At 40.8% G+C, this 24,174-nt stretch overlaps 2 protein-coding genes across 3 annotated transcripts in view; both read right to left on the bottom strand.

Moving 5' to 3' along the window:
- Positions 1-24,174, bottom strand: part of RABGAP1L (RAB GTPase activating protein 1 like) — a 528,106-nt gene that overhangs the window by 311,953 nt on the left and 191,979 nt on the right. The gene's annotated exons all lie outside the window — the stretch shown is intronic.
- GPR52 (G protein-coupled receptor 52) lies at positions 17,866-19,633 on the bottom strand. The gene has a single exon (XM_084637938.1). The coding sequence runs from the start codon at positions 19,404-19,406 to the stop codon at positions 18,321-18,323; it is 1,086 nt and encodes a 361-aa protein (XP_084494064.1). The 5' UTR covers positions 19,407-19,633; the 3' UTR covers positions 17,866-18,320.

The following is a 24,174-nucleotide window of genomic DNA, read 5'->3' as shown; positions in this document are numbered from 1 at the left end:
AACAGCTTTTGTTATGGATGACCAGGATTATTGCTTTGGTGATTAAGGAATTTAGTTGCTAGGATATCTGTAACTTTGGTGATTCCAATGAGACCTGGGAAAATATGAGTCAGTTGGACATGGTGAACAATTGTATATCACCATACACAGACATTTTATAAGCAGCATCCTTCAAGGATCTGTCCTCTCATGTTTTCCAACATTAGTGGCCTCTTGGTGAGATAATTTTTAAACACAGGATAGATACACAACTGTACATCTCTTCCCCATAGTCCTTGTTAGATCAAACTGGACCTTGGAGGAATGTTTCACTGATACTGCTAGGTTTATGCATCCTGAATCCTCTCTCAACAACAGCCCCTCCCCCTCACAAAAACCCAGTTACCTACCTCTAACGGTAGTTCTTTAAGACGTGATGCAGATGTGTATTCCGTGTGGAATGTGCACCCTGAACACTGGAGCTAGAGAACATTTTGCCTAGCAATACCTGTAGGGGCAGTGCTGACACCCTGTGGCCACAGACCCTACCCTGGCAGTATACAGACAGCACCACCATGACCTCCTCAGTTCCTTCAAACTGAACATCAGATGTAGACTCGATTCAAAAGGGACAGAGGGTGGGTCGTGGAACACACATCTGCATCACATCTAGAAAAACAACAGTTACAGGTCATTACCCACTTTTCTTCTTCAAGTAGATGCAGTCATGTATTCCATGTGGGTGACTCACAAGCAACGCTCACAGGAGATGGGGGCTCAGAGTCTTTTTAAAGGACGACTGCCTTCCCAAGTTTGCATCTGATCTGGAGCAGCTGCAATGGCATAGTGGTTTGCAAAAAGTATGCACAGAGAACCAAACAGCTGCTCTGCAAATGTCCAATATAGGAATATAATTTAGAAATGCCATTGATGTGACCTGAGCTCTTGTGGATTGAGGTCATACACCCTGAGGAGGCATAGCCTGATCTACTTTGTACTCTGTCATGATACAGGAAGTTATCCACCTCGAGACTGTTTGCGAAGAGACTGCTTGGCCCTTTTGAGCCGCATATGAAACAAAAAGATGAGGCAAGGAATGGAAAGGTTAAGTTCTCTCCAGATAAAAAGCTAAACATTGCCTGTCATCTAATGTGTGAAGACACTGCTCCTCTGAGATTGAATGCAGCTTAGGAAAGAACAATAGCAGACACAACTTGATTCAAGCGAAACTGGGAAACCACCTTAGATAAAAACTTAGGGTGCAGCTGCAGGATTACTTTGTCTTTGGAAAAAGGCAGGTAAGGAGTTCTCCACCATCAAAGCCTGCAACTTGCACACTCTCCTTGCAGATGTTATTGCCATAAGGAAGGCAGTTTTCTGACACAGAAGGGAGTAAGAAGAAGTTGTTGGCAGAGGCTCAAACAAAGATCCCATGAGAGCTGCTAAAACAATATTAAGGTCTCACAAGGGAACCAGTTCTTTAACTGATAGGTGGAGATGAAAGACTCCTTTCAAGAACCTCACTGCCATGGGGTTTGAACACACTGACTTCCCATGGATTGAAATCACCATCAGGTGCACTCTCAGTGACATAAATACAAGACCAAAAGACTGAAGGTGTAACAATTACTCCAAGTAAGATGTCCTGGATACAAGCCAGCATTGGTTTAACTTCCCAGGCTAATGATCATAATGAGAACCACTTCCACATGGCTGAATAGGCAGCCTTGGTGGAGGGCTTTCTACTAGTAAGCAAGACCTGACAGACCACCTCTGAACATCCTTCCTCCTTATTTAACTATGTAGCAGCCACGCTGTGAATGCAGGCAGCCAAGCACTGGATGCAAAACCTGACCATGATGCTGAGTTACAAGGTCTGGATGAAGAAGAAGGGACAGGGGGCTGACCAATAATGCGACGAGGTCTCAGACACACTGAAGCAGTGAGAATAAGCTCGGCAGGGTCCAATTTCAGCTTGATAATCATTGAATCATAGAATATCAGGGTTGGAAGGGACCTCAGGAGGTAATCTAGTCCAACCCCCTACTCAAAGCAGGACCAATCCCAAATTTTTGCCCCAGATCCCTAAATGGCCCCCTCAAGGATTGATCTCACAACCCTGGGTTTAGCAGGCCAATGCTCAAACCACTGAGCTATCCCTCTCCCCAGGGGAAAGACCTGCGGGATGACTGGAATTGGAAAAAAGGCAAACGGGAGTGCTGATTCCCAGCGCAAGTGAAAAGCATCTGTCAGGGAGCCCGGACTGAGACATCCCTGGGAGCAAAACAGCCAGTATTCCTTGTTTGCCATGAGAGGCAACAGATCAATTGTCGGGATACCACAAACTGCAAAGATGAACCAACTGCAGGACACTGGCTTCACAGACTACTCGAGATTCAGATAGAAATTCCTGCTGAGGTGATCCATCAGGTGACTGGATTCCAGACGAGTGATTGGCCATGGGCATAATGTTTCCCCCAATGCAAAACTGCCAGAACCTGACTGTTTCCTGACAAAGCAGGTTGGAGTGTGCTTCCTGTTCACATAATATATTGTGGTGGCAATGTCCGTGGGTATGAGAACCACTGAGCCCCAATGTGACCCTGAAAGGCACTGTAGATGACATGAAGCTCCATGACATTGATCTGCAGAGAAACTTCTTGTTCTGACAACATCCTGGAACTTTCAGCAAGTCCAGATGTACTCCCCAACCTATTAAGGAGCCATCAGCAACTATAGTCCTAGTCAGTGGACGCCAAGTTAAAGGAAAACCCTGACACTCATTGTCCTGAATAGTCCACCACTGTAAGGAGACCGGTATCAGTGGAGGTAGTCAGACCAGCTTGTCCAAGAGACAGATCAATTTTAGTCACATCTGAATAGGATGCAGGCCCAGCCTGGCATATAAAACTACCTGCGTGCATGTGGCCAAGCAACCACAGCCCACATATACTTGAGCTGTGGGTGGGAATGAGACCACAGTTCCGACATAGGTAGTAGATTGCCTGGAATCGCTTGGTCGGTAGAAACAATCTTGAACTTTTTGATATATAAAAAGGGCCACAATGAACTCCATTCACTGAGCTGGAATGACTGTTGCCTTCCCAGGTTCAGGATGAGTCCTAGATGATCGAGTTGAAGTAGCGTGATGTGAACATAAGAGAGGACTTCCTCTCTGGGCTTGCCCCTCAATAACCAATCATCTAGATACAGGAACATATGAATTCCCTTTACCAAGAGGTGCTGTGGTGACAATGGGGGAGCCAGCCCCGATGAGGCAAACCACCAGTCTGAAGCCCAATAAGGTGGCGAATTTGGTGCCAAAGATGAGTGGGGAATCAGCACCAGCAGCATCAAATGAGACACTCCCACTTGGTACCAGGAGAGCCATCAGTACCAAGGCCGATACCAAACTCGATGATGGGATCTGCTGCCAAGACAATGGCAGTGCCGAAGGATCCACCAGCATCAAGGGGCTTTTGGTCCTGAGCCTGGCCTCAACTTTCTAGTCTGCAGCCCAGATGGTAGGTAGATGGACAGACGCAGCGGCTTTGTGACATGGCCGAAAGGTGACACTTAATTTGTGTTTGGAATTCATTTGATTGAAACAGGGAAGAGAACCAAAACAAAAATATGGTATCCTCAACTGTATTAACATAAACTAAGAATTTGTACAATTTTCCTGCCCCTGAGGGTTTACCCACGGGAAGCCACAATTTGGCCCAACACCATTACTCCAATGAATTCTTTCAAATATAAAAATTGTTTGCTGCAATAAAGTCATGTGAGAGATTAAGAACAGCTCAGTTGTAGACTTCTTAATTTTTTTGCCTTAATACACAAATCCTATTATTTATTCTCCTATAATAAAATAGCTAACAGGAAAATGAATAATTTAATTGGTTAATAAATATTCCAAGCCCTGTGGGTACCCTATATGCCTTTCATGGGTCAGGACAAATTTGCCTAATCACTGAAAATATCATTTGTCCATTTACAATTCTAAACTTAGAAGTCAAACAAGGAGAACTGCCAGAAGCAAAGTCTGGGGAAAGAACAAATTAAATATAAACACACAAATTGGATAATACGTAAAAAGGTTGCATACTCATAATAAAAAACAACTCCTATAACTGGGTGCAGGTATCTGAATAGGTTCACATCTGAGGTGTATGTGAATTCAACATAGTTGCAGGTCCATGCCTTTTTTCATGCAATTACCAACATATGGAACACCCTACCCTACTTTTTATTTAAATATCTCTTGAAAACTGACCTCTTCCATGATGCTCACAATAATTCATTATTTATTTATTCAATTTCAGTAATATTCACTCATCTCTATCTTCCTTTTCAAATTAAATATTTATAGAAGGAAACAAGAACAAAGGGGAGCAAAGAAAAACAACAATACGATCAAAATGTGGGCATGCCTTAAGTAACCATATATCTGTATGCCTCAGAATGTGTCACATTCTTTCTCAAGTGGATGGGGCTTGGCAGAGGGGATCTGATAAAAATCACACTGTCCTGAGATCTGATAAAAATCACACTGATCTCATGGAATCCATAGAGGACTGGGGCATTCTTTGACCCACCTTCCCCCTACCTCCTAAGTCAGCCTGACTGAAAAGGCTGCATTGTCCTTGCATCCCACCTGTGCTCCAAATTACCCCTTGAGGGAAGTCTGAAGTTCTACACCAGGAGTCCACATGAATTAACTGTGAAATGGTGAGCATTAATTCTTGCCTGCATTTTCCCATGGGTTTGCTGGAGAACAAAGCTGTGTTGTGTACAGTGCTTTTCTCCCTTCTCCCAGACTCTGCTCCCTCAACACCCAAAAATTCCGGGAGCTTTGATCACAATTTACAGAAGGATTTCCACAGTGTTAGAGGAAAGGAAGGGAGGATGTGATGTTACTTAAACAGCAACTCCCTTCTAGCTCTCAGGCCTTGTCTACACTACAAAATTAGGTCAAATTTATTGTAGTCGGTTTTGTAGAAAGTGTTTTTATCCAATCGATTTTATGTCCCCCCCACACAAATGCTCTAAGTGCATGTAGTCGGCGGAGTGCGTCCACAGTACTGAGGCAACCGTCAACTTCCGAAGCGTTGCACTGTCGGTGGCTATCTCACAGTTCCCGCAGTCTCCGCCGCCCATTTGAATTCTGGATAGAAAGCCCATTGCCTGATGGGGCTAAAACATTGTCGCGAGTGGTTCTGGGTACATATCGTCAGGCCCCCCTTCCCTCCCTCCGTCCCTCTGTGAAAACAATGGCAGACAATCGTTTCGCGCCTTTTTTCCTGGGTTACCTGTGCAGACGTCATACCACAGCAAGCATGGAGCCCGGCAAGCTAACCGTCACCGTACGTCTCCTGGGTGCTGGTAAACGCAGTACTGCATTGCTACACAGCAGCAGCTCATTGCCTTTTGGCAGCAGACAGTGCAGTATGACTGATAGCCATCATCGACGTAATCCAGGGTGCTCTTTTAACCGACCTCGATGAGGTCAGGGGGGCCTGGGCAAACATGGGAGTGACTCAGCCAGGTCATTTCCCTTTTAAGTTTCATCTCATAGCGATTCAGTCCTGCTGGCAGTCCTACTGCACTGTCTTTTAATGAGCAGCCAGGAGACTATGATGGCCAGCAGTCATACTGCACCATCTTCTACTGAGCACCCATGAGATGACAATGGCTAGCAGTTGTACTGCACAGTCTGCTGCCAGCAAGATCTATAAAGATAGATAAAGTGGATCAAAACAAGAAATAGACCAGATTTGTTTTGTATTCATTTTCTCCTCCCTTCCTCCATGAAATCAATGCTAAACCCAGTTTTGAGTTCTATCCTTGAGGGAGCCATTCTGTTTCTCGCAAAGCCACCCCCTTTGTTGATTTTAATTCCCTGTAAGCCAACCCTGTAAGCCATGTTGTCGGTCGCCCCTCCTTCCATCAGAGCAATGGCAAACAATCATTTCCCGCCCTTTTCCCTGGATTGCCTGAGCAGGAGCAGACGCCATAGCACAGCAAGCATGGAGCCCATTCAGCTCACTGCAGCAGTTATGACCATTGTAAACACCTCACGCATTATCATGCAGTTTATGCAGAATCAGCACCTGAAAAACCAAGCAAGGAGGCGACGGAAACACAGTGATGAGGACATGAACACACTTTTCTCTAAAACCACGTTCCCCCGCAATTTGGCTATCCTGGTGGCAATGGGGCATCCTGTGGAACACCGATTCTGGGCTTAGGAAACAAGCACACTCTGGTGAGACCACATAGGGTTACAGGTCTGGGATGATTCCCAGTGGCTCTGAAACTTTCGCATGCGTAAGGGCACTTCCATGGAACTTTGTGACGCTTTCCCCCGCCCTGAAGCGCAAGAATACCAAGATGAGAGCAGCCCTCTCAGTTCACAAGCGAGTGGCAATAGCCCTGTGGAAGTTTGCTACGCCAGACAGCTACCGGTCAGTCCATAATCAATTTGGAGTGGGCAAATCTACTGTGGGGGTTGCTGTGATGCAAGTAGCCAACGCAATCATTGAGCTGCTGCTATCAAAAGTAGGGACTCTGGGAAATGTGCAGGTCATACTAGATGGCTTTGCAGCAATGGGATTCCCTAACTGTGGTGGGGCGACAGACAGAACGCATATTCCTATCTTGGGACCGGACCACCAGGGCAGCCAGTACATAAACGGCAAAGGTTACTTTTCAAAGGTGCTGCAAGCACTGGTGGATCACAAGGGACATTTCACCAACATCAACATGAGATGGCCAGGAAAGGTTTGTGATGCTCGCATCTTCAGGAACTCTGGTCTGTTTAAACAGCTGCAGGAAGGGATTTACTTTCCAGACCAGAAAATAACTGTTGGGGATGTTGAAATGCCTATATGTATCCTTGGGGACGCAGCCTACCCCTTAGTTCCCTGGCTCATGAAGCCGTACACAGGCAGCCTGGACAGTAGTCAGGAGCTGTTCAACTATAGGCTGAGCAAGTGAAGAATGGTGGTGGAGTGTACATTTGGATGTTTAAAGGGTCGCTGGCAGTTTACTGACTCGCTCAGACCTCAGCGAAACCAATATTCCCACTGTTATTGCTGCTTGCTCCACAATCTCTGTGAGAGTAAGGGGGAGACGTTTATGGCGGGGTGGGAGGTTGATGCAAATCGCCTGGCCGCTCAATACGCACAGCCAGACACCAGGGCGGTTAGAAGAGCACAGCAGGAAGCGCTGCGCATCAGAGAAGCTTTGAAAACCAGTTTCATGACTGGCCAGGGTACCGTGTGACACTTCTGTTTGTCTCGCCTTGATGAAAACCGACCCCCTTGGTTGCCTCTAAATTCCCTGTAAGCCACCCACCCTCCCCTCTTTGATCACAGCTTGCTTGCAAAGGAAATAAAGTCACTATCATTTAAAAAACATGTATTCTTTATTAATTGATTATAAAAATAGTGAGATAACTCACAAGATAGCCCGGGTGGGGTGTGGGAGGAGGGAAGGAAAAGGCCACTTTAAAACTTGTTGAACAACAGCCTTCTGTTGCTTGGGCTGTCCACTGGGGTGGAGTGGTTGGGTGCCCGGAGCCTCCCGCCCCGCGTTCTTGGGCATCTGGGGGAGGAGGCTATGGAACTTGGACAGGAGGGAGGGCAGTTAAGCAGGGGCTGAAATGGCAGTCTATGATCCTGCTGCTGTTCATGAACCTACGCCAGACCATGTCCATTTGATCCCGCAGTACCCGCAGCGTCGTCTCATGACTCCTTTGATCTTCCTGCCGCCACCTCTCCTCATGTTCATCGGCCACTATCCTGTACTCTGCTATTGTGTCCCTCCACACAGCTCTGTCAGTGCCGGACGACTGCATAAACTCAGAGAACATGTCATCACACGTGTGGTTTTTTTCACAGCCTTATCTGAGATAGCCTTTGGGACGGAGGAGGGAGGCTTGAAACATTTGCAGCTGCTGGAGGAAAAAAGGGAGTGAAGTATTTAGAAAGATACATTTTACAGAACAATGGCTATACTCTTTCACGGTGAACAACACTATTCACATTACATAGCACATTTGATTTTGGTACAAGGTCGCCTTTTACATCTTATATTGAGTGCCTGCGGCTTTGGTGTTAGAGATCACACACGCAGTGCTGGGCAACAGAATTCGGCTTGCAGGCGGCCATGGAAAGGCATAGTCTTTCGGCTTCTGCAACCTTCATAACAGTAGCGCCCTCCTTTCCCATACCAAGCAAAGCCCATTGAGTTGGCCATTTAGTGCTACAGTTTTCCTGTTAATGTGCAGCAGCAGAAACCAAACTAACCCCCTCCCCTCATCCAATTCTCTGGGATGATAGCTTTACTCCCTCCCCGCACTGCTTGGCTGGTATCAGGGAAGATCTCTGCTAGCCAAACGCGAACAGCTCAGCACCAATGCTCCTCCCCCCCGCACCGCATGGCTAACTGTGGGGAGGATTTCTTTTCAGCCACAGGCCAACAGCCCAGTAGGAACGGCCACCTCTGAATGTCCCCTTAATTAAATTCCCCTATTTCAACCAGGTTACCATGAACGATATCACTCTCCTGAGAATAACACAGAGCGATAAAGAATGGATGTTGCTTGAATGCCAGCAAACACCGGGACCATACACTGCCAGGCTTTGCCATGCAATGATACCAGATTACTTGCTACTAGCATGGCATGGTAAAGTGTCCTACCATGGAGGACTGAATAAGGCTGCTCTCCCCAGAAACCTTCTGCAAAGGCTTTTAGAGTACCTACAGGAGAGCTTCATGGAGATGTCACTGGAGGATTTCCGCTCCATCCCCAGACACTTTAACAGACTTTTCCAGTAGCAGTACTGGCCACGAATGCATCCCAAGTCCTCAGAGCTACTTAATCATTAAAAAACGCTTGTTTTTATAACATGTATTATATTTTAAAAGGTACACTCACCAGAGGTCCCTTCTCCGGCTTCGTTGGGTTGGGAGGGTATTTCAGTCAGGGTGATAAAAAGATCCTGGCTGTCAGGGAGAACGGTGTGCTGTGTGCTCTCCCCAAGCTCCTCCTTCTCCTCATCTTCCCCATCTGCAAAATCCTCAGGCATCGTGGAGAGTACCCCATCATCGGAGTCCATGAACAGGGTGGGGTAGTGGTGGCGGCTCCCCGTAGAATTGCATGCAGCTCAGCGTAGAAGCGGCATGTCTGGGGCTCTGTCCCAGAGCGTCCGTTTGATGCTTTGGTTTTCTGGTACGCTTGTCTGAGCTCCTTAAGTTTCACACAGCACTGTGTTGCATCCCTGATGTAGCCTCTGTCCCTCATGGCCCCTGAGATTTTTTGAAATGTTTTGGCATTTTGTCTTTTGGAACGTAGTTCTGATAGCACGGATTCCTCTCCCCATACAATGATCAGATCCAGTACCTCCCATTCGTTCCATGCTGGAGCTCTTTTTTGATTCTGGGACTGCATGGTTACCTGTGCTGATGAGCGCTGCATGGTCACCTGTGCTGATGAGCTCGCCTGACCAAACAGGAAATGAGATTCAAAAGTTCCCGGGGCTTTTCCTGTACACCGGGCCAGTGCATCCAAGTTCATAGTGCTGTCCAGAGCGGTCACCATGGTGCACTGTGGGATAGCTCCCGGAGGCCAATACCTACCTTAGCGTCCACACTAACCCTAATTCGAAACGGCAATGTCGATTTCAGCGCTAATCCCCTCGTTAGGAAGGAGTACAGAAATCAGTTTTAAGAGCCCTTTATGGCGAAAAAATGGCTTTGTTGTGTGGATGGGTGCAGGGTGCAGGATTAGACCAGGCCTCAGACTCACTAGCGATTTGAGAGAATCTTCCACTCTTTTCTCCCCTCTGAGGCTCAAATCTGAGTGCATGAACTGACCCTTAATCATCAAAATGATGTTAATAGCTGGATAGTCCATAGAATTTACAAAGTAAATAAAAAACTGAATCAAAACATTTTTCATTTAAGGAACCTTTTTGTCAACATAAAAAGTGAAATAAAAACATGCTACCTGTACTTTGGCTGCACACAGTTTATGATTTATGCGCCCATTAATAAATGAAATGCCATCTTTAAGCAATACTTCTGGAAATACTGCCCCATCTCCCAAGGATAAGAAAACAAACTTCATATATCTTCAGAAGGCCCTGGCCATCTTCATGGAAGTTGTGTCTCCACAACATCTTTGGCCCCATGTGCCACTAGCACTTCTCCTTGGCAGATCAACTCCAATGGAGTCACATTGCCAGGCATTCTGCAACAGCTATAGGACCATGGACAGACATTCCAACTGTGGATGGGGGCATGGATCCTGTGGTATGGCAAGGCCCTCAGAAACTTACTAGCATAATAAAAAACTCACCATACACTTTTATTTGCTTGTCTACAACTTTATGAAAGGAAATGAAGATATAGTAATTTCATGGTGATAAAAGTACTCTGAGGTACTATAATATCTGAAATGTTGCCAGGCCATCTTCATGTGCTGTTGCAATAACTATAACTTCTGTTTATATTTAAACTGTATTTGTCGTACACATGATAATGGACTAGAGCAATATCTAACCATCGTAATGATGTATTTCCCTCTGTAGCCACTTAGTGATACTATGCAGTTTGACAGGTGAACTACTTTTAAAATATATTCTAATTAGATTTTGCTGAGAGTAAAATCTAAAAATGATCAACGATATTCAATAGGGAAATACCAATGGACATTAAAAATATTTGAGGAAACAGAATAGCAAATACAATTTTAAGATCATCTTTAATAGATCCTGTACAGCCAAAAATCAAAAGTATTAGATCCACAAGGGGAAAAAAACCACCTTGTTTTGGGGGTGGGGATGGGGAGAGCATAGACTTAGTACAAAAACTATAGCACAGTAGCCATTAGGCATACAACACAGCAGGTCATTCTTCCCACAGTTCTGCCACATAATGGTATTTGAGCTTTTTCGGCAAACATGGAAGATCTTCAAATAAGAAAGCACATTTAAATGTGGCATTGTGTTTCACTGCTTATGATTTTCTCTGGAGAGACACCCTAGAAAGAGATTAAATTTGCCAATTCAAGAAAATGAAGAAGAACATTCCTCTGGAAAAAAAGTCACTGCATGGATAATACTTTTACCATCAGAAAATGGCTAATATTTTTTTTTCCATTACCCAAGTATTCAGTCCTTTTCACCCTTGAAAGCATCAATTGCACCTAAGTAGAAGCCAATCTTCCCACATCCTCTTTCATATTAAATGTAAAATCAGATTCAAAGTACCAATACAAATACTCAGGAGAAACAGAATAGCAAATGCCACGGCACAATATATGCAATCCATACACATTTGCACAAGGGGAATCTCATACATAAATGTAAGCAATTTTGCTTTGCTTAACCTGCAGTACAGGACGTGTCCTCATTTCAACCTTTACATTCTAATTTTTTGCTTAGCAGCTAATTTTTTATTATTGTGGGCCATTTCCTAAAATGTTTCAGAGAACTCCAGCATTCTGATGGCACAGGGAGGGGTTTTAATGTTCATTTTATTAACCATGTTGATTTCACAACTTGGTTGGACATGTTGATTTATTTGGTTAATATTTGTACTGTTATTTCCTACATTTTATTTTTATTTCAAAAGGTCTGTAGGTACATGGAAGTGAGGAGTATTCCATTAACAAAACATTTATGTGACTTACAGTTAACAAAGAAATAGAAATTGTAACCACGGAATAAACTGAAGAAGAAAATAAATCAGAGCTTTCTCCTTAATCTGGTTTTCACATGCAAGAATGTGAGATCATCATACTGGGAGACTTTGTGGAAAATCAGGACGTGATGCAAATTGGGCAGTTGCCTGACTGACATAAGAAGAAATATCTACTGTACTTCCTTTTGTCCATCAAAAGGAGTTAAGCCTCATGTGGAATCCTCCAATGCATGCTAAGGAAAAGAAAAACCTTTATGCAAACCTCACAGAGAATTCCTTTATTAGAGAAGCCCTTCTTCAGAGGAGCAAACTGTAAAATAAATAAAAAGTATAGGTAGCCATGCTTGCTTTACAGGCCAGATTTTGACCAATATTCTGGCACATAGCAGTAAGGGACATACAGTACTGGTTGTAAACTCACGAGTTAAAAATTTCAGCAATCAGTCTGACAGATTCCAAGAGATGGTGGGTGAGGTAATATCTCCACAGCAGCCCCATCTCCGGAACCTACATAAGCAAATGAATGCCCTACTCGCATCCAGCATTCAGAATATCCACCCCTCCTGACTCCACTCCAACACAGAGGTTCCTGCAGCCTAAGGCTGCAGTAAACTCATGTAACTGTTACAAGAAAGAGAAAGCAGGGACCAGAAAGGAGGAAACCAAGTGATCTCCCATTGAGCGGGGACATGGGTGTATTCAGAAGGTGTTCTGACTTACCCCTCCAGCAAATGGCCTTTGGAGAATCTTTCCCACAGCTGATATCTCCAAAGGCTGAGAAGAGGGATGGGGAGGTAAGTATAACAGATTCTGCCTGTTGGACAAGGAGCAAAGGCAAACCACCTGATATACACTCTGCTGTAGCATCTCTAGGGTGGAGCACCATCTCAGAATTCTAACTGCCAGGTAACAGAGTTCCAGCCAGCTCTCCAAACAGAAGTTCAGTATGGCCAGGTTTTGCGTCCCTATATGACGGAAGACTAGCTTCATAAGCAAAACAACTTTCCTCTCCACTGTTGTTTGCACAAAGGTAGCTTGCAGCGAGGACGCTGCTAGTAGAAGTGAATTAGTCCCTAGGTCTATAAACCATCATGCACATCTGTGGTACTATAGTAAAAATTTATTAAACTAAAATTTTTGAAAAGTAAAAGATTTGTTCAACTTTAAGACATTTCTGTAACTTGCTAAACAACTGTTAACTCTTATTACCTTATTTAAAAAAAATACCCACAGTTAGTCATCAGTATGTACAGGGTCAATTAAAAACCTTTTACCAGTTAATATGTATGCAGTATGTAATTTGGTTTTCCCCACCTTGTCACTGCTGCAGTGGAATTCCAACTGCATAACTGGAAACTGTCCTTCCAGAAAACAAGCAAACCTTCAATATGTTTTCTCTTCTATAAAGATTTCATTCTAATCTCAAGAAAACAATAGCACATATAGATCATGTGGCCCTGTTTAGAAGAGACATTATGCAGCTTTCTGGATTCCATAAACTTCAGTCGGTGACATATAGGGGTTGTTGACTGGGTTGACCAGGAAGGTCAGAGAAGAGTAAGAAGGGGAAGAGTATCCAGTTGAAGAGCATGGAGTTATGAAGCTGCTTTGGGTGACATAGGTGGGACAAGCCAGGAAACATAGTTAAATTAGCTTTTTCATTTATTTCTTGGCTGCCATATCCTGCATATCTGGGGTATGCTGACCAGGTTCAGGGCACCTTTACTTTTATATAGAATACTTAGGCTGGGAGGAATCCAAGTCTGCTTCTGAGAATGGAGTAGGATTAGGCAGCTATAAAAAGATGAAATCAGCTAGAGGAAATTCTCTGGAATAAAAGCAGCTTTATTGTAGCTGTGATACCCTAGAGGCTCACAGAGCATATGTAGGCTACTCACCCATGGAAATAATTATAAAGGGCTGGATAAGCATCATAATCAAAAACCCAAAGCCTCAAAAGCAAGAGTCACATTGCTAGCACACATTTTTGCATACTCAAATGATAGTAAATGGTAGGCAAACTAGTTAAAGTAGTAGTAAATCTGAAGAAAAACCTTTTTTTAATACCAGTCCTGCAAGCCCTTATATAGTTGTCCCATGGATCAGGCACTTTTTCAGTTACAACAACTCATAAAAAATAGATTTAGAGAAAATCAAAAAGATGTTAAAAATAATAGAAAGTATTTTGAGCCAAAGCAGTGATTTAAGAGGTTTGTTAAAGTTGCTTAATATCACCACACACAATTACAGGTAACCTACGAAGGAAAAGAGGTTAGTCTGTGATTTTATTACCGAATTTTCTTCCTATTTATTTATATGATAATTCAGGTTTCGTCTATCATGTTTCACTTAACAGATTTTGCAGATGACTCAAGATATACCTTGTTTATCATGTCACAAATACCAAACAAGTAACATCTATTCAGTTCAGGGGGAGTGATTTTTATTCAAACTGAATTCTTGTTTGTTTTTCTTAGCAGCTATTGAACTCAAACACCAAACAAAGAATTGGAAGAAAAGCTCTTTTGCTACACATTCACCCTTTCCTTTCAAGTGGGTGCTGTAAAATCTCCCTAACCACATCTTTGGGTCCCCTAAGGAAGGTTGATATTTGAAAGGTTAAAACCCCCCCAAAACATTCATTTATTTTAGAAATCAAATCCTTTTGTGCTATCTTAATACTACACTGTCAGTAAATGAGAAGGAAGAGGCAAAGCCCCTTTTCAAGTCACCTTTAAGACTTGAACCACTGTGGTGCATACCAAAACTAGTAACCTGAGACTTTGGTGGCAAGTTTTTAGTTTTCCCCCTCTTCACCTTAAAAAATTAGCTTATTTCATTAGAGACTGGCATACTGCTACTTCACCCTCCCATAGGCAGCCTTAACTACAAGTTAAATTATGAGTATGTGGGCACAGACTGGTCTTAGGCCAATAAACAGGTTACACTTCCCCAAAAAGGTGGAAGAATCACCATGTAGAGTTTAGCAAAACTAGCTGCAGCGTGAAGACCAAAGCTTGATTCCATGAACTACAGAACAGTTGGAGATATCTATGAAGTATCCACTGGGTAAACTTTTCAGAAGGATCTTAATCCCATTTTCAAAAATGATTCAGGCATTTACAAGGTGGATTGATTTAAATCACCAATTTTAATAATTATTTACATCAGCAAGAAATAATTTATTTAACCCTGTTTTGCATTTATACTTTAGCCATTTTCCTAAAGAAAGGTTTGTTCTCATTGGTTGGTACAACCATTAAAACATATTGATTTGCAAGTAAATATAACCTTTACACTAAACGTGTAACTAACACGTTTTTGCTAACATGAGAATACCCTGTATTTATAAACACTTAAACAATTGTATAGTTTAACATACATTTATTCATATTCTTAATTATTCCCTTTTTATTGTTAGAAAATGGTTAACGATACATTTTTTATTCACTAGATCATTAATTTTTTATTCCAGATTTATATGGAGTTACATTTGGATGGCAATTGGAATTAATTTAAAAATGCACAAGAAAAACATTTAAAAATTGTTTATCAATAAAATAAAGCTACCTTAAATGTGCTGAATACATAAGTTACTAGTTTTGCATTTAGGACTAACGGATTTATTGAACAAAGGAAGTATAAATTGTAGTTAGTGAATTGTCAGATTGTAAATCTGGCCTATGGTGACCAGGAAATAAAAAAGGTATGTGGGGGGCCAACAGTGCTGATAGGTTAGGTACTTTTCAAAATCCCAGTAGGAGCCTATCTGCATATTTAGGCACCTAAATACCTTTGAAAATCTGGCCCCTTGTCCTTCAACTTTTAGACTTTATAGATTTAATTCTCTCTCACACCTGGTTTTTATTCAGAGATTGGATGAAAACATGCTTTCCTGTTTTTTCAGCTCCCAGTTGGTTTCTCCATTTTGAATCAATTAGTCCAAATGAAGAAATATTTTCTCTTCATCTGCTGGCTTAACTGAAAACAAAAGTAATTAAGACAAAAGCTTTTCTGCTCAGCAGAACTGAAAGTAAATGTAAATACTAGCATTCACTCAATTGCAAAGATTAAAAATAATATAGATACTGAATGCGGTATTGTGACATTTATAAAGCTTAACTGACTGCAAAATTTAAAGATGTTTTCCCCCTGATTCTCTGTATCATAAAAAAAGCTGAACCCATTAACTCATGAAAATTTGAGGAGGGCTCATTAAAGCAGCATTTTTCTTTTATGTATTTAAATTATTTTAATAGATTATAATAAATTTAGGCCTTAACATTGGCCATTTTAAAAAGGTTTGTTTTTAAAAAGAAAAATTAATTTAAACAAACTCTTATTTTGATTTATTTTTAAATAATTTTTTACCCACCCTGGACACTTAGGAGCCTAAATCTCTCTCTCTCTCTTTCAATGACACATAGGCACCAAAATGCCTAAAACTCATTAAAAATCACACTAAACCACTTACAAAAATTTCACCCATTATCTTCAGAAGGGAAGGAATAGGTTCATCTGTCTAGAAAGGAACAACTATGAGATATATGGGGTAAAGACAAAGGTACCAAGGAATTCCTCTCAAATTTTATCTGGAGTATTAATCTGGGGTAATTATCAACACCAAATAAGCTTAGCTAGACTAGAGGAAAGTTCCAACTGGCACTTAAACCTGGCTCACCAATACACAATATTAGAAACAATGACACAGACGCACGATGTAGGGAAAGCAAAAAACCCAAAAATTAAAGTTGTTTTTTTTTTTTTTTATTCTAATTCCTTAGTTGTCTCCCATTTGGACTTTCAGAGAACACAGAATAACATCAGGGAACTAAAGCCAAGTACGGTTTTGATATATATAATACTACTTTATTCTTTTTATTTTTTCTTACCTTTCTTACAGTTTTAAAAATGTACAGGGGTTCAGAACCACCTCAATAAAACAATGCGTACTTTTTTTTTTTTTTTTTTTAAAGAGACTACTGTAGTCAAACCATTGGTGTGCAAAAAAGGTTGACTTCCGTTATGAAAAGTCACAGGCACAATTTCATTATATGCATTTTGGTAAAATAAGAAACCACTTCGCAGCTGTTAAGAGTAGCAATAGTTAGGCCTTTTTAAAAAACAAATCTCCATCTGAGAAAATGGCACCTTGGGTTAAAACTAATATTTAAAATATGTCACTACCTGCCATACTATATCTGAACCCTAGGCAATTTATTACACATGTAGTGCCCTTGCAAAGTATTTTATTTAAGCAGTGAACCTGAAAGGCAGTTCATTACAAAAGGCAATACTGAGGCTCTTATCTGTATTTTATACTAAATTGTCTCTCCACCTCCTCCTCTAATAAATATCTATTTAATAACTGCATAAAAGTATTTCTCTTAGAGCAAGTAATTCTTTTTTAAAATCCTGTAGACTTAAAATTGACCTACTCCATATGCTATGAAAACATTAGGCACAGATCACATACTTTACATTTTCTTTTTTAAAAAAATACAATATGTGCAAGCTAGGTTCACACAAAGGATTGGCAGCTAAACAGTCAGCTATTCAGACCCCACAGAAAAGTTATTTTCCATTAAAATTTTTTTTAAATGCACTGAGCAGTGATTTACACTGCTGTTTGTGGTTATCATATTTGCATTAGGATTATCTGTGTAACTGCTAAAGGAAAAGCTTTAGTACATCCTAAAGGACACCACATCAGTACTGTGTGCTAATTTAGCAGGATCCAGAGAACAAATTTTGTAAAAGTCATTAGAATATGGTGAATGCAAACATCCAGCTAGTAAAAATAGCAGAATTTTCTGAAAGAAGAAGTTATTTGAAATTAAGTTTATCTGACAGGCTCCTTCATTAACTAAGTCACTTCTGAATAATGGAACCCAGGGTGCAGGGCATGAAAAAATGGAAATGGGGGGCGGCGGGGGGTGAGGAGAAGAAGCAGGCTTTGTGGAAGCTGCACAAGAAATGCAAAAAACAAAACTTTAATTTTATCCAAAAAGTGTACCCATCAGTTTCTTTAATTTGTATGGGGTTTGGGGGGAGGTGGGAAAGGGGAAAGGTTTAGCGGATATTTGTACAACTGAAAATAGTACAAGACACAAGCAAAGACTATATGCAGCTGATTGTTAAATTGCAACATTTATTATGCATCCTCTGTCGATATCATTTATGGAGAGCCATTCACCGTGTTTAAAAAAGTATATTTTAATGCTTGAGGCTACTGTATATCCTGCCACATATATAATACTGTATATGACAATTTCTCTAAAAGGAAAAAAATTAATAGGTCACTAATTTATCTCAAGGGGGAGCCTGCTTTGAAGTGCCAGTTATTTCATGCCCTGCAGAAGATATGAGATATTGATTTCTTTCATCTTCTGTTAAATTTCCGTCATACCACCACACAATTTCACAAGACCCATATTCATTATAATTTGTGTACCCTTTCAGTGCCCTTTAATAACAACCTTTTCCTTTATTACGAATCACTTGCAAACCCCATCTCATGTCCTAGGAACTATTCAAGTAAATATTTCTGTTGTGGCAAATTTCCAGATGTAACAAATGTTATCCAAACCCAATGTCAGATTGCATTTCATTAGTTGTCCCAGTTTTCTTTAAATGGAGCAGGAATTAGCCCGTTTTCTAGGTTTGGGGTCCCGTACATCCTTGTCTTTTAAACACATACAAGATGAACATATTGTCTCTGACAGTCTCCGGAGTCCCAGCCTGAAAACACTGTTGGAGAGGCTATATATCACACAGTTGCAGAAACTATTGCTTATAGCAAGCCATGTTGTTAAGAAGGAAAGTGCTGGATTTTCCAGCACCCTAGAGCTCTCCAGCAGAAAGTATATGATATAGGGGAGCCAAAGCATGTAAAACACACTGGTTATCCGAAATAAAACCATGGCATAGCGGCGGTCAGGGCTGTGCCCAGTCTCTCCCGCAGCATCCACTTCATGGCTAGGAAAGCGAGCTCTCCGGTCATTTATCTCTTTGGTGTGCTGCCGGCAAATTTTGAAGATGTGGAAATATGTGAAGCATATTACCAAAGCAGCTGGAGCATACAGTAAGCACACAATAAAGCCAGTAAAATAGGCATTGGTGAGCCAGGAGGTAGCACACCATTCAAAAATATCACCATGGTAACCAGGTTTTCCCCAACCAAAAAAGGAAGGTAAGAAGATCAGACAAGAGTATATCCAGATCAAAATGATACAGATTCTCAAGCGACAAGGCGTGACCAGTTGATTATAGGAGAGAGGTTTTGTAATAGCAAGATAGCGGTCAACACTGATGCAAGCAAGACATGCCATGGAGACACTCTTCAGCACAGAGATGATATATCCAAAAACCTGACAAGTCAAGGACTCATGGACACCTGTAGAATAGTGAAGCAATGATAATGTAGGAACCAGGCAGCTAACTCCAACAAAAAGATCAGCATAGGCCATAGTCTGAATAAAACAGCTGGTGGTATAATGATGTAAGAGCGGAGCACAGTGAAAGACAAATATTACAGTTAAATTACCAGCAATAATTAAAAATGTTAGCAAAACAATAATAACCGTCTCAAGGATGCAGATGTCGACTGCATTGTAGTGGCCAAATCCTAGCGGACAGGAGAGATGCTCAGACACGTTCACAATGATACTGCTCATGTTCAGAGTCCTCCATTCAGTCCATCTGGAGTGGTTCATGGTTTGGGATTAGGGAACACTGCAATCAGAGCTACAGTGAGCAGGTGACCTGCCCAACATCAGCTAAACTCTGTTTCAGAGTCTCATCATCTCTCTTTGTAGACACTGCCAGTGCTTCTATCAGGGAGGTTACAGTCTCATAGCTGTTGATGCCCCTTTAGCATCAATGCAATGCTCTGACACACCTTAGCTTTGAGGAAAGAAAAAAAAAAGCCAAAAAGGCCACTGACGAGTTTCCTCCAGTGCTCTCCATCTTTACCAAAAAAAAAAAAAAAAAAGGCACTTCTGAAGAAAACAGGTTCTTTTTACTGTATTTGTGGAAGATGAAAATAAAAACAAAAAAAAAAGGAAGGGGGGGGAGACAGGAAAAAGTCAACTGCCTCAAAAAAAATTCTGTGATTGTTTTTTTCCTGAGAAAGGCAGTTTCTTTGGAATTAGCTAAAAAAATACAAATAAAAAAAAGAGAAATGTCTCAATACAACACAGGTTTCCTGAATTAGCAATCTTTAGAAATGAATTAATGCTTTATGTTCATTTAAATAATTAAATCACAGAATGTCTGGAAAACCAAGGAAAAGTTCACCGTATCGTGCTGTGTCTTTTGGCTCCGTTCAGGAGATCTTTGCTTCATCTATCCTATTCATTAGAGAGGAAAGGAAAACATTTCTGTCCAGGTTAATTCCAATAGACTCACCACAGTTTGTGTATGAATAATGAATTTTATTTGGAGTGAGAAGGGTATGGGGAAAGCTAGGTTTGTCCTCTGACTTCCAGGAAGGAAAACATAAATCTACCTGTACAATGAGGAAGATCATGTGTACTCACTTAAAAATCAGAAAAATGTAAGAATAAATTTTGGAGCTTTAAGTCAGTATTCAAAGCTCTTTTAAACAGTTACGGTCCACTCCAACTATCAATGTCAGCAGCATAATCCAAGGTCCTCACAGACAAAACAAATCCTTCTTGCATTTCATTTCAGCAGTGATAATCAAAAATAATTTTCTTCAGAAATAATGCCATATCTGCTACAGTGGATCAGTACAGTGAAGTTCATAGGTATATCCATGGTATTTCTAACCTTTGTAGCAACACCTGAATCCTTTCACAAGCTCCATACAACAAGAACAGAAACTTCCATCTGCATTCTGCTGTGAAGCTAACGAAATGCTGATCAGACTAGAAAAGCTGCCATTGCTTACTCCAATATTCTGTCATTCAGCTTCAGCTTCTAGGCTGCCACAGACTTTCGGTTTTTATTAGATGATTAGCATGATAAATCACTGCTTTAAAAACCAGATCTTCTAATAGCTGGACATTACCTGTTAATTGTATTTGCAGTTATGGAGCAGCCATATGTTAAAGAAAGCCTCTTCTGTATTCATTTTTGAGTAACTGCTTGATTAGTGCAAGGACCATTAGCTAGGTTACTAAATGTACACAGTCTTGCTTTTAAAAAAACCCAGAAATACTAAAAATATCTTTAATCCTAGAATTCCTGAGATAATGAAGAGGCAGACAAGAATGAATCAATCCAAATAAAAAGATTTGTCAAGGTCATTTAGATATTATTTTAGTATTTGTTTAACGTCCCTTTAAAAGTACTGACATCTCACTGGTGCTTTTGATAGTCTTCGCTGCTCCTTCTGAAGGAATTTCATTCACTAGAAAAGAAGCATTTTCTCCACTTCTGATGCAGTAGTTTGATAGAAAGCATTCTTTTGAAGTTAATTTTCCAAGATGTACCATCATGCTGTACAGAAGGGTCTTTTTGATTTTATAACATCCCCAAAACACTTGCCAGTTGTTCATTCTCTCTGTCTATAAGTAACTTAATCTGTTACAAAATCACTACTTTTTAAAAAAAATTCTCTTGCTACATCAATAAACCGATGTTTCTCACCTACGTTCATTCTTATCAGCTGCTACGGTGAACTGCTTGATACAGAAGTCCTATTTACTGTGAGGCAGTTACAAGGATGCTGTCACTATTTCTCACATTCTCTCTCAAAATTATTGCTTGCACCTGAGCCTGCTGCTCCTCTTTATCCTTAGCTGATGCAGAAGAACTCACTATCAGAAAGGTGACTCGGTCCTTCTGCCCCAATCAACAGCACAGCCAATGGCTAAAGCAGCTGAAATTGTCACTAGGTAACAGTTGCCAGGCACAATGCAGGCTTACACAGCAAGAGGCAAATAAGAATGACAAATTAAGACAATGGAACTGACCATTTCCCTATAATATATTAATGGCATTTGGAAACTTCTGAAAGAGGCTTCCCTTCTAGTACTTCCACAGGGTTATATCCTGCAGATTAGCAAAAAACAGTTGCATACCACATAGAAACTACCATAATATTACTATAACAATCACCAGTTAAAGCAAGTCAGCAGTAATTAATTCTTATTGGCAGGAAAGACCTATTAATTATTAAACAAATAAGTGCTAACCTTCATAAAGTCAAATTGATTGTTTTAAAATAAAAAAATATGCTTCTTTTTTGATCTGTAAAAGTTTAAAATGAGCTTCTACCCTCTTATCAATTCAAATTGCTGAACTATTTATACAAGACAAATGTAGTTAAGTTAACGTAACTACAGAATAATAAAAAATACATTTAAGCAACGTTTAAGATCCAAAATAAATACCCAAATGCAAAGACATTTAAAATTAAGGCTGAAACTACCTAATTAATTCGCTCTATTATGTCTAGATATGAAGAGGTCTCAGCACAGTATATTTATGGAGTATACAACATTATCTACTGCAATACCTAAATACAATGCTGAGAAAGTTATTCTCACAGTATTTGTTAGGAATGAAACTAACATCCATTGCTTCTAAACGTTTAAGTGATTTAACATTAACCAATTATTTGTTTTAGCTTAATGTAAAAAAAAAGGGGGGGGCATTACCAATGGATTTTAAAGGGGTAACTTAAAATATGTCCCTAAAATAATTCAAGATGTCTAATTGTATACTTAGTAAGTTATTAAAAAAAGATTTTGGGTCAGAATAATTTTCTTTCAGTAGGCGAGTCTGAGACAATGTAACAGACCGTTGTACTGTTAAAGTCCACAGATTTTTTAAACTCAATTAACTGATTTATGTAATACCAATACATATTCATGATATTATTCCTCTTCTGGTTATGGATCCATTAAATATATGTGTTTAGTCATTCCATGATACAAAATGAGCATAAAGTAAAATTATTACATTCACACTAGACACATTTTTAACACAAAATTGAAACATTCAGTATATTCAGAAAATACCCAATCATACACCAATATAGCACAGCACAATTTAGTTAAGGGCCGGCAAAATACATTTGTCACAGGTTTGGTTTTAGAGAGTGAATAAAATAGAATAAAGTATCTAATTACTAATTCTTGTAATTCTGCTACATCAAACCACAGACCAAATCTGGCAAAAGTTGCTCCTGGGTTAACACCTTGTATTTCAAATTCAGCCTGAAGCAAATTTGCAAGGCTGAATGACAAATCTCTAGAAATTGGAACTGCATACTGAACTGAAGCAACGTAACTACGAAATACACTGGTACAGCAGTGATACTGTATTCCTCCAGTCGAGGGATTTAAGAGAAATATAAAGCAGTACTTTAGTGCAATATAAAAGATATTCCAATCACTTGCTATTGTAAATTGCTGCAACAAAATGTGTTAGAACTAAATTGAGCCTTTAGGCTCAGCTCTGAGTAACACCTAGCTGCACCACAAGAGGAGCAAAGGAAAGGAATTTTGACTCCTCTCCTTTCCCACTTGCTTGCAGCCGGTGATGGGGTGAGGAGAAGGCTTGGGAGAGGAAAAGTGGATGAGACATCCCTCCTCCTCCCTTCCTTCTGCTGGACTCTACACATGATCCAGGCTAAAAGTGAAGGGCTCTTCTACACTTTTTAAAACACTGAAAATCAGACACTTCAAATTTAGCAGCAGTTAAACGTAGCATTAAGGGAATCATAAAAAGGTAAATGTAAAAATATAAAGTTTACATGACAATAGTTTTGAAACTTTCTGATTTCTAAATAATAACAGCGACTGAGTGAGACCACAGGTCCATCTAGCTCAATATTCTGACAGTGGCCGGTTGCCAGATGCTTCAAAGGGAATGAACAGAACAGGGCAATTATTAAGGATACAATTTAGTCATGGAGGTCACGGAAGTCACAGATTCTGTAACTTTATCAGACCTCCGTGATTTCTTTGGCTTCAGCTGTCAGTGGCTGCAGCTGGGGCCAGAGCCATATGCTCCCCTACCAGCCCCCCACAGCTAGGCGAGAGCTGGGGCTGTGTGCACCCCCGCCCCACTCCCGTGACTTCAGCTAGGCTTTACACCTCACTGTGGTGGTGGGGCTCAGGCTGTCAGTCCCTCCCCTCCCCCCCCGCATAGGGCTCCAGTTGTCATTCCTTCCTTTTCCCCCATTTGCCCTCCTCCCAGTTATTTTTAGTAAAAGTCACAGACAGGTCACTGGCTCCCTCAAATTTTTGTTTATTGCCTGAGACCTGTCTATGACTTTTACTAAAAATAAGTGAGACAAAATCTTAACCTTAGCAATTATCAAGTGATCCACCCCCTGTTGTCCAGTCCCAGCTTCTGGTAGTTAGATGTTTAGGAACACTCAGAGCATAGGACTGCAGGCCTGACAACAGTGGTTAATAGCCGTTGATGAACCTGTCCTTCATGAACTTATCTAATTGTTTTATTAACCCAGTTATACTTTTGGCCCTCACAACATCGCCTGGCAAC

This window comes from Lepidochelys olivacea (assembly GCF_965140295.1).
Source record: "Lepidochelys olivacea isolate rLepOli2 genome assembly, chromosome: 8".
In the NCBI taxonomy this organism is placed as follows: Eukaryota; Metazoa; Chordata; order Testudines; family Cheloniidae; genus Lepidochelys; species Lepidochelys olivacea.
This window is presented reverse-complemented; position numbering and strand designations above follow the sequence as displayed.

Bases quoted from the DNA above. Each gene is read 5' to 3' on its own strand.
- GPR52 (XM_084637938.1), bottom strand. From the start codon at position 19,406: ATGAACCACTCCAGATGGACTGAATGGAGGACTCTGAACATGAGCAGT.